The 10,713-nt window shown below is 34.2% G+C and overlaps 1 protein-coding gene across 1 annotated transcript; it reads left to right on the plus strand.

Moving 5' to 3' along the window:
• The first annotated feature begins 225 nt into the window (after positions 1–225).
• On the plus strand, positions 226–10,292 carry IFT20 (intraflagellar transport 20). Its single transcript, XM_072530210.1, has 3 exons — positions 226–389; positions 3,564–3,718; positions 10,092–10,292. Exons 1-3 carry the CDS (start codon positions 266–268, stop codon positions 10,203–10,205), a joined length of 393 nt encoding a protein of 130 aa, XP_072386311.1. The 5' UTR covers positions 226–265; the 3' UTR covers positions 10,206–10,292.
• The last annotated feature ends 421 nt before the right edge of the window (positions 10,293–10,713 follow it).

Genomic DNA, 10,713 nt, shown 5'->3' on the forward strand with positions numbered 1-10,713 from the left:
ATAGGCATAAAATCTCTAAATTGGATTCTTCTTATAGTGTAGAATTGGTTGCAGATGCCAAAGGTGTTTGGTTCTCAATTAATTTTGTGTTCTTTTTTCTAAATTAATTTTGTGATTTTCATTATATATCATTAGCTTAAAAATCAATATATTACATGTTCAAATATTTAGACTTTAAACATTAGTCGAAAGTTTGTCCTGTTGTAGAAGTTGTCTTTTTCTTGTTTGTGTTTATGTAACCATAGTGACGAATGTATTAAAAAATATGAGTGAAGTCCTTGCTAAATCAGGAATCTTTTTTGATGAAGTTGATAGAATTTGTATTTTAGAACCAGAAGTATCGAAATCAACGCACGATTTGAAAGATGAATGCCAAATTTATACAGAAAGTATGTACCTACTTAATTATTTTCATAATGTAAAAATTGTAAATCAATACTAATCTGTCACATTACCTAAAGTCAACTTAATAGAGTTTATTCTTCGTTTTTTTTGCACACATATGATATTTTTTAGAAACTATTTGTTATACCGTCTATTTAGTCATAAACTGCAGTTATGCAATTTTTGACATCTATGTGTGCCAACGTAGCTTTATGTGTGCCTATTAAATTTTTATGTATTTGATTATAATAAAATTTAAATCAAAATCAAACCATAAGATGTTACGTCTTTAGTGTCCTCCTCTATGGAGTAGAAAGCTGGAGCCTTACAGAAGATGCCATAAAACGATTGGAGGCATTTGAAATGTGGTGCTACCGACGTATGTTGAGGGTCTCATATATACACCACACAAGTAATATAACTATTCTCCAGAGGCTAAGAAAAGACAAAGAAATTATTAACACCATAAAAAACAGAAAATTGGTTTACTTCGGCCATATTATGCGTAATGATAAATACTGACTTCTACAGTTGATTCTACAGGGCAAGATTGAGGGTAAGAGAGGCCCTGGACGTAGACGTATATCCTGGCTGGCCAATGTTAGGAGACTGGTCTAATGTCAACTTATCTATTTCGAGCTGCTGTGAATAGAATAAGATGGGTCATTGTGGTCGAGAACATCTCTAGAAGATAGGCACATTTAGAAGAAGTATTTGATTTATAGTAAATTAATTCTGTTGTATTGTTACTACAATTAGATATTGCTTGTGGAGAAAAACTACGACATTAATTGTTAAGATAGCAAAAATATATATTTAATACAACCAGTGGCAGCATCAGTTCTGCAGTATTCCTTCTACTTGACTACGATGATGCCACAAGAGATGTTTCGCCACCATCGCCGCCAGTTCCGGAGATCTACCTGCTAAAAAAACACCCTTCTTAAGCATGACTTATTGACCGTCCTTTTTCGCTGAAGACTGCTTATCCCTTCTCTTACCATCTGTATCTTTTTCCCTATTTATGCTCAATTTTTGCCACTTCCCACTTCCTCTTACATCTCTATTGACGCCTTGGCATCCTGTCACCGGTCGGGTCGTCTTTCTTCCTGTTCTTTTCTGCCTAGCGTTCACTTCGTATGTCCCTAGACTTCTCTCCACCGATCCGACGGTGTTAGCATTTCCTACAGTTCCACACTTTATTGTAGCCTGCCTCCCACCTCTTAAAGCAGGCGCCTCTCGGCTACCCATCTATCAGATGCCATCAGAATCTGCAATGTGTCACATAGTGTCCGATATTTAGCAGTACATACAAGCATTTATTTTTGTCTACCTTTCCGAAACTATAAAGTTATGCCCTGAAACATCTATGTTCTCCGAGCATCTTTCTCAGGAAGTAATCTAAACATCGGTTCCGGCAGTATATCCCTATTCTCAGATTCGGAATAAGCGATTCGTCCATTGAACTACCCTCCTTATCTAGTCCAATTCCTCGTAACACACTATAAGAACGTGCATCGAAACACACCCGCTGATAACTGCCAGAGCCTCGGTAGTTACCTTTCTGAATGCACATGCCACCCTCAACAGACTCTTCCTATCTTACCGGGCGAGGTGCCTTTTGTATGAATTTTGTGTATAAGTGTTACTCTGGCATAAAAACTATACATGGAGCATACTGTGCTCAAGCACAAACTACACACAACTAGAAAAATATATCAGACAAAACAGCTAAGGGTACATAATGTGGAAGAATTCCAGATGAAACTGATAAACAAGGCCGTGTGCACATCGCAGAAAATCTAAAAGAACAAACATTGGATGACAGCAGAAACTTTAGAATTATTGAATAAAAGAAGAGTTATGCTAGAATATACCACAAAAACATGAAACAACAGTCAAGAAATAGCGAAGCTAAGCAGGAAAAATAAAATGTATGTGCACCAAAAATAAAAACAATCATTTAAATAATGTGTGTCGAGAACTGGAGCAACATTCAAAATGCCATGAAAGTCATGAACTATTTAAAAAAAGTTAAGTATTTGGCCCGAGAGTTCAAGCTACTACTTCAAGCCATTTAAGGCCATAATGATAAATTAAAAACAGACAAAAGCATTGCAGAAATATGGAAACATTATTACTTAGAATTATACAAAGACACTTTAACCAAATTGGCAGAACCAATCATTTTACGAGTGGAAACTGAAGGGAACGAAAAAACAGACCTACTTGCCAGGGGAGGGGCAAAGGAAACATTCATAGAGCCAGAACCTGTCGTTGGTATAGCAAGAAGCATAGCGAAAATAACAATATCAGATTTGGTGGAACGGATGAACAGCTAACAATATTTAGTCACCATACCCTGACAAGTGTTCAAGGTATGAGGAAGAGGATATAATAGGTACAATAAAAGTAAAAACATAAATCCTTGTAAATAAAATCGACGAGGCTGGAGTCCGATGTTAATACCGGTCAAAAATAAATATTAGCAAAACTCGGATGAGGCAAAGAACGATCTTTCGTCAATATCCAAAAACCGGGAACCCTTTAAATCGAAATATTTAAACCTAGCCGAGATATCGCGATTTAAACCTAAAATTTTATTAAAATTATAAAACCAAATTTTTTTCTTTTTTCTTATTTATTTATTTATTTATTTACATGTTCCTCCACTCCATTAAAAAAAATTTAATTAGAACAGTTATGCAGATTTTCATTAGACATTTGTACCAAATTTTCTCTGTAGCCATAGAGTTATGTGTTTATCAAAAACTTAAGCAGTTTTTGGACATTCGCCGTAAAAAATATGCGAATGTATTCATATACTTGATATATCTAAATTCTAACTTTATCTTGAATGATTTTTTGCACACCACCATGAACCACTACTCAGCGACGAATCCAGGTAAGGTCTACCCAAAAAAGCAATCACACAGCAAAACATTGATGCGGTTCGTCAGCTAATTAAGGATGACCACCGTGTCACATACCGGGAGATAGAGGCATCTTTGGGAATTTCAAAGACCTCGATCCAAAAGATCCTACATGAAGAACTTTGTGTTACTGAGTTAGTTTCCCGTTCGAGCAAAAAGCGGTTCGCGTCAATTGGTGTCGAGAAACATTGGAACAGTTCAATTCTTGCACATAAAAGATTAATAGAATTTTCATGTTTGTTTTAGAGATAGACGAGTTTCAAAGAATTTCTACAAAATACATTAATCTTGTTCAACAGTTGGGGGACACCATAGAAAAGGAAAAAATGAAAGCAATAGGAGCTAGAAACATTTTGCAAAGTATGGAAAAACAGAAGGAAAATAACCAGGAGCAATTACAGGTAATAAAATAATTTGAGAATTTGTGAGTATTTTCCTACTTTTATATCTTATTATCTTAGTAGAGGTTAATTGAGTATAAATTAAAAACAAACAAAAATAATATCCAAAACTGATAATGTACCAACATTTATACTAACTACTCAATCAATTTGTTATAAAAATAGATCATGACGATTATTGTTTTAGTTTTCTGATGCCTTGTCATAAGAATTTTAATACAATAAGGATTCGAATCATTGACTGACTAAGCCTATATCTCTATACGCGGTTCATTTTATTTTTTACAAAATAACAATTAATGACATGAAGTCTGATCAAGATTATGTATACAATATATCAACTAGATGTTTATGCTCTAAGATCGACACATTGACTGAGAATTATGTCATTCCAAACCAGGGGTTTTCTACGGTTGCATATATACTGGTTAAATAATTATGGATCCGATTTGGTATTCTCTTAGAAATCCATACAAACCAAGGGCGAGATTTCGTATAAGAGATTTCTCAAAACGTTCGCTGATTGATTGGTGTCAATAAAACCAGAATAACACCCTTGCATTCTTAGTCAGATGGAATAGTAAAGCGAATAAATCAAACAATTTGTAAAACCTTTCCAACGTTGTATCCAAATGTCCGAGAGATTGGAATTAGTACATTCATTTGTTTCCAGTAGCCCACTGAACGACTATACAATTAAACTACTATCCATGCTCCCGCTTGATCTTCAGTTCGGACAGAAATAATTTCCAAGATACCGATACAGGCGAGGAATAGATCGACTAAATGAAGTTCAGGATGAATAACACTCACGACTTTGCAAACAACATATCCAGATAGCCAGTAGTAAGATGAAACGTCAATATAATTCTCAATCCACGAATGTCTTCGATATAGATAATCTTGTAGGGAGATATAATCCACAACAATGTCTAGTCATTTGTTGTAAACGTTTTCCTTATTTGTTTCTTTATCTTACATGTATTTTATGAAAACTGTTATTTGTTTTCATAATATATATTTGTGTGAGTCGTTAAATCAAGATATCAACTTATCAACTGGTGACGTGATCTAATCTTCACATTACTGGTGTTGTGGGGTCCAGCGGGATAACTTTTAAAATCAAATAAAAATAGAACAGATTTTATCAGATATACATTTTACACTTTCGAAAATATTTTGAAATAATTTAAACTCTAAACCAAAATATGAAATTTTTACCTACAAGTAAAAAATTATGAATCAGTAAATGTTGCTGATTACTTAAGTTGTATATTTCCTGCAAAATGTTTTACCTGAGTTGTAAAATAATGTGCCTTTAAATATTCAGCAAAACTTATAGTTTTTACATGACGGCTGTCCGGACCACTTTAGTAGGAATGTACGAGACTTTTAATAACTACAAAAACCACTGGATTGGAAGAGGCGGTCCAGTTGCTTCTGCTTGGCCAGCAAGGTCGCCGATTTTAAATCCATGCGATTATTGTATTTGGGGATACATAAAAGCATTTTTTTATTCCGTTCCAATACAAAATCGTGCATAACTCTGGCTAAGGATACAAGATGCTTGCAACGAATTTACAAATAACTTTGGATTTTTTGCAAAAATTCGCCGTTCTCTAAGCAAAAGAGCAAATTTATGCATATAGCATAAACGATGCATCACATCGAGCATTTTCTATAACTATCTACCTTTGATATTTGTTCTTTTGTGTTAGTTTCGGTCCATCGTAATAAATACTTTGTTTTTAAAAACCTTTAAATTAACTTTTGTTTCAATTTGATTTTTTGCTTCTTTTCCCATTTTTTTACGAATTGTGTGAGGCATTTATTAAAACACAAGATAATTTATAAAATTAATTAAAGTACCCGTTAATGTAAGTTTCATGACGAAAAAACTGTACTAGAAATTAATAAGTGATTAAATCGATTCAACTCTGGAAAAGAAATAATCGTACCAATTTTCATTTTTCTAAATAGAAGCTTTCTGGAGGTATTTAAAAAAACTAGTTACTAAAGAGCTCTAAGTCCCTTAGGAAGCATTTTTGGACTAGGTGAATTGGGTTAAATTGCCTTGAAATTATCTAAGGAATCTCCGGTCTTCATTTGTCAGGAGAGTTTCTGGACACCACATGTGTCTCTTATTATTATTAGACCTGTGGTATTGGTACTAGGTATTATTAGACCTGTGCCTAGTTCTTCTATAAATTGAAAACGTGTACGTTTATTTTGATTTGGACAGGAGTATAAAGTGTATAAATTGACAAGAGATATATTTAGCAGCTGATATTTAGCAGCTTTATTTCGTTTCAGCACACATGATAAAACTGTCATTTCTTTTTTAAATCCATATATTGATGACTATTCTATGCGAGTTTTATTTGGCAAAAATTGCTCAGGAATTTCTGGTAACATAGGGTATGCCTCCTATATTACCAGAAAATATACGGACACTAGAAGTGCTTACATCGCATATTGCAATACTTTGTTATATTGGTGCGCGTAAATATATATATATATATATATATATATATATATATATATATATATATATATATATATATATATATATATATATATATAATGGTAATTTTTGTAAGTGTCTCGGACTTTGACATTAAGTATTAATTTGTTCCCAAATACAAGTCAATATCCCAAGAGCATCTTGACTTTCCGGATTTGGAAAACCCCAAAATCGCTCATGTATTTTCGCAATTATGCAGTACGTATCTACGAGTAATACTTACCAATCGAATGGTAAGTTTTATCTCGGGGCTGCTTTCTAAACATCCATATGATTGCCTTAAGGCCCCCATACACACTTCAACTTGTTGTCCAACCATGTCTCTCAATTTTGTTGATCAACTCGAAAGCTAGTTGCCCAACACAGTTGGACAACATCAGTAGAAGTGCTGGCATCAACAATGTCGGATGAAGAAGAAATTTTATTATGTACAATTATTATTGCTTCGTGCATAGAAAGTGAGAAGAAACGTAGGAAAAGCAAAATATGGGCAAAAGAGTGGCTGCAAAAACGTTCCAAATTTTCACATACAAATTTGTTAACATAATTGAAAGTTACAGCACCGAAAGATTACTTCAATTTCCTCAGAATGAATGATATCATTTATCAGGAATTGCTTGAAATGATAAAGCCTGCGATTATTAAACAAGATACCATAATGAGAGACGCAATCTCAGTAAATGAACGGCTCTCTACGACATTAAGGTTTCTAGCTACAGGTCAGTCGTTTGAGGACTTGAAGTTCCTGACGGCCATCGCACCTTAGGGAAAATAGTTATGGAAACCTGTGAAGTAATAATTTTTGCGCTTAAAAGAAAAGGCATTATTAAGGTAAGATATATTTATAGAATCACTTTTATAATAATAAATAATTAATATTTAGATACTTTTCACCCGAATGAATGTACCTTTACGCAAGTCACTTTCGACTGAAGATGACCGGGAGCGTTCGAAAGTGACTTCCGTAAAGGTAAATTCATTCGTGTGAAAAGTATCTAAGTATTAATTAATACAAAACGCGATTAAGGTGAAATGGAAAAAAACATAATAAATAAATAATAATAATAAAATTTTTTTGTTTTTCCAGTTGCCAGAAAGTCAAGAAGAATGGAAGAAGATTTCTGATGGTTTTGATCGTAAGTGGAACTTTCCACATTGCATAGGGGCTATAGACGGGAAACATGTTCATATTCGAAAACCAGCTGCCTCAGGTTCGCACTACTTCAACTACAAGAAAACGTACAGCGTCGTAATGCTCGCAATAGTAAATGCTAACTATGAATTTATAATTGTGGAGGTTGGAGCGAATGGACGAGTGTCATATGGTGGCGTTTTGTCAAATAGTGAATTTTATTCAAAATATGAAGAGGGCAGTATGTGTTTACCTGATCCACAACCTTTGCCTTTTGGGGGCAATGATGAAATGCCTTTTGTGTTCTTAGGTCATGATGCATTTGATCTTTCTGAAAATTTTATGAAGCCATTCACCGGCACAGTGAATAACCAGCAAGAAATTTTTAATTACCGGCTGTCGCGTGCGAGGCGCATTGTTGAAAATGGCTTTGGAATTTTAGCGAGCAGATTTCGTATCTTGCTGACGACGATAAATTTATCGCCAAAGAAAGTGAGCAAAGTCGTACTAACGTGTTGCTATTTGCATAACCTTCTTAATAAAAAGAACAGACCAACATATCTTTTTGGAAGTGCTGATATAGAAAACGTAAGGATGGGAGAAGTTCAATGTGGCTCATGGAGATCGGAAAGGGAACACTTATTACCCCTCGAGCCAACACGAAGTAGAAATCCGCAAAATAACGCTAAAACAATAAGGAAGAATTTTTGTACATACTTCAACACTACTGGAGCAGTTCCATGGCAATGGAAAATGGTAGGACAAGCTGTTCCACAAAGGAATAATGAAGAACAAGGCAATTTTTTTTAATGATAATAATTAACGCAATGCATATTTATTTTATATTAGTTTAGAATAAACATTTTAAGAATAACTGAGTTTAACTTATAAATGTTCATGCTTCAATTTAACAATATTATTGATATTGTGAGTCTTGCATTAATTGTGTAAAACTATAATACCAGCCACTTTACACATTCCTGGTGGCTTCTGAAGTAACAACATCCGCATTATTTGATGGTTGCCGTGGAGGAGAATATGAGCTCAGTGAAAGTGATGGCGTTGGGGTTGGTGTATAGTAATTTACCACATTTAGGCTCAGACGATTTAATTGACCTAACACCAAAATTTCATCTATCGCTTTTTTTGCGAAAAGTTTTTGTTCTTCAGTGAGCTTTCTATATGACACTGCCCAAGATTCTGCATATGTTGTAGCTTCGTCTTTTTCGTTCAACCTTTTTGTTTTCAACTCATCCAAATGGTCAACTGCTTTCTTCAAGAAGTCTTCCTTATCGTTTTTCCCAGTTCTCTTTCTATTCATGAGCTCTGTGTTTTCCTATAAAAGAATACCCCGTAATCAATTATATGAGAACGCAATATAATGATTTTTAAAATTTTGTATTTCATAAAATATTGTATTACAAATTGTAGTTATATTAATATTGTAAGTTATGCTTACCTCAGAGTCATCATTGCATTCATCATCATCGTTGGGAAAGGCCGATATTTCGGGTAATTGTAATTCTTGATCCCTCAAAAATTCCAAATTGTCAAAATACCACAAGGTAGGCTCGTACACATCTTCATCCCCTGCTCCAGATTTTTCACTTTTTTAATTTTTTCTTACGCTCCCGTCGGTAGCACGTTCGAATGTTAGTTAACCGTTTCTTCATTGAATCAAGTGTCGCATCGGGTTCAACTATTTTAAAATGAATTAGTAACTCGTCCCAGCCCTTGTTTCTCGCGCCTTTATTTTTGTATACATCTGATTTTATTTTCCACAGCTGCGGTAGACTGCGATATTTCTCAATCACATTTACCCATGCTTCATTGTTCGGTACGGTAACCATCGCAATAGTTTATCATAAACACTGGAAATAAACAGTACAAACTTAACAAAAATTACAACGACGAGTCTTGATCTACTGAGCAGGTGCACAACAACAAGACGAACCACAACCGAGTAAGTAAACTAGAGACGAACGAACTGATGTTGAAACCCAGGTTGACCAACATGCCCACACACACTTCAACTGTTTCGCCCAACATTAGGCTCCGCCCACTAAAATCAAAAACGGTTTGATTTCTTCAACTCGGTTGTTCAACTTCTTCTTGAGTCACTCAACCTGCCCACTCACAGTTCAATCTCACCATCAACACAACAAAGTTGGACAACAAGTTGAAGTGTGTACGGGGGCCTTTAGCCGTGCACGTAGAGCGGTGTGGTTCGAGACGGTTTAGGTTTGGTTTCGTTACAGCGTACCACCATTCGCTGATATGAATATTTCTGCCTTATGGCCTCTTAGCTTGCAATGAGTTCGCTATGATGAAGCCAAGAGGCAGAGATATACATATCAGTGAATGGTGGTACGCTGTAATGAAACCAAACCTAAATCGTATATTTTATATTAAAAAAAAATAACAATATTTATAATGTTTCTGCTTTCAACAGTCCTGTATAAAGTCCCTTGTAATCGTCTATCATAAAAATGTGCTATGTATCATGCATTTATAAATTAAGTATGACCATAGGTAACTTAGCGCTTTCTTCCTCTCTTGTGCATGGTGTTTATATTATCATCTAAAGAATGAAAAAAAACTCATGCACTTAGTACTGACAGGCTAACTAAATAATCTAAAAAATAATTGTAACCTTGTATACTTGGTAGGTACATAATTAGATATCTTTCTTTAATTTTCATCAATATATGTTTTAGGCTCTTATTTCTGAAAAAACCATGGAATTGGAACGTCTCAAGATCCAATTTAACTCCTTACAAAAAGCTGAAATGGAACAACACGAAATAATAAATCAATTAACACATTGTTGATTTCATAAATGACACATGTGATTATTTAAAAAAATTCGTTTGTAGAATATAATTATTGTACTAAATATACTGAATCGCAAAACTAAAGCAAGATTTTTCAATTCCAAAAATATCATATAGTAAAAAATGAGTGGCTCTTATATTTGGGAGCATTCTTTTAGCATTTTTAAATGAACTTTCCTTATACTGTTGTCATTAAAATTAGCATTATATTGAAAACGGAAATAATGAGCAAATACGAATATTAAAAAAAATGTAATTTACAAAAGAAAAACGAACAGTCGTTTTTAATTACGAGTTGTGCCATCCATAGCCTTAATAATATCTTGACATCTTGTTGTTATACTTAAAATTAATATTCCACTAAACTCATTTAAGTTTGCTGGTGTTGGTTGTAAAGCTCTTACATGCCTTCCCATTATATTTTATAAACGCTCGATGGGTCTGGACTGCTTGGTGACCAATTAATTTTTTTAATTTCTGTCTAGCGAAAATATTTCGCACTGCT

The sequence above is a fragment of the Diabrotica undecimpunctata genome, chromosome 4 (genome assembly GCF_040954645.1).
Source record: "Diabrotica undecimpunctata isolate CICGRU chromosome 4, icDiaUnde3, whole genome shotgun sequence".
Classification (NCBI taxonomy): Eukaryota; Metazoa; Arthropoda; class Insecta; order Coleoptera; family Chrysomelidae; genus Diabrotica; species Diabrotica undecimpunctata.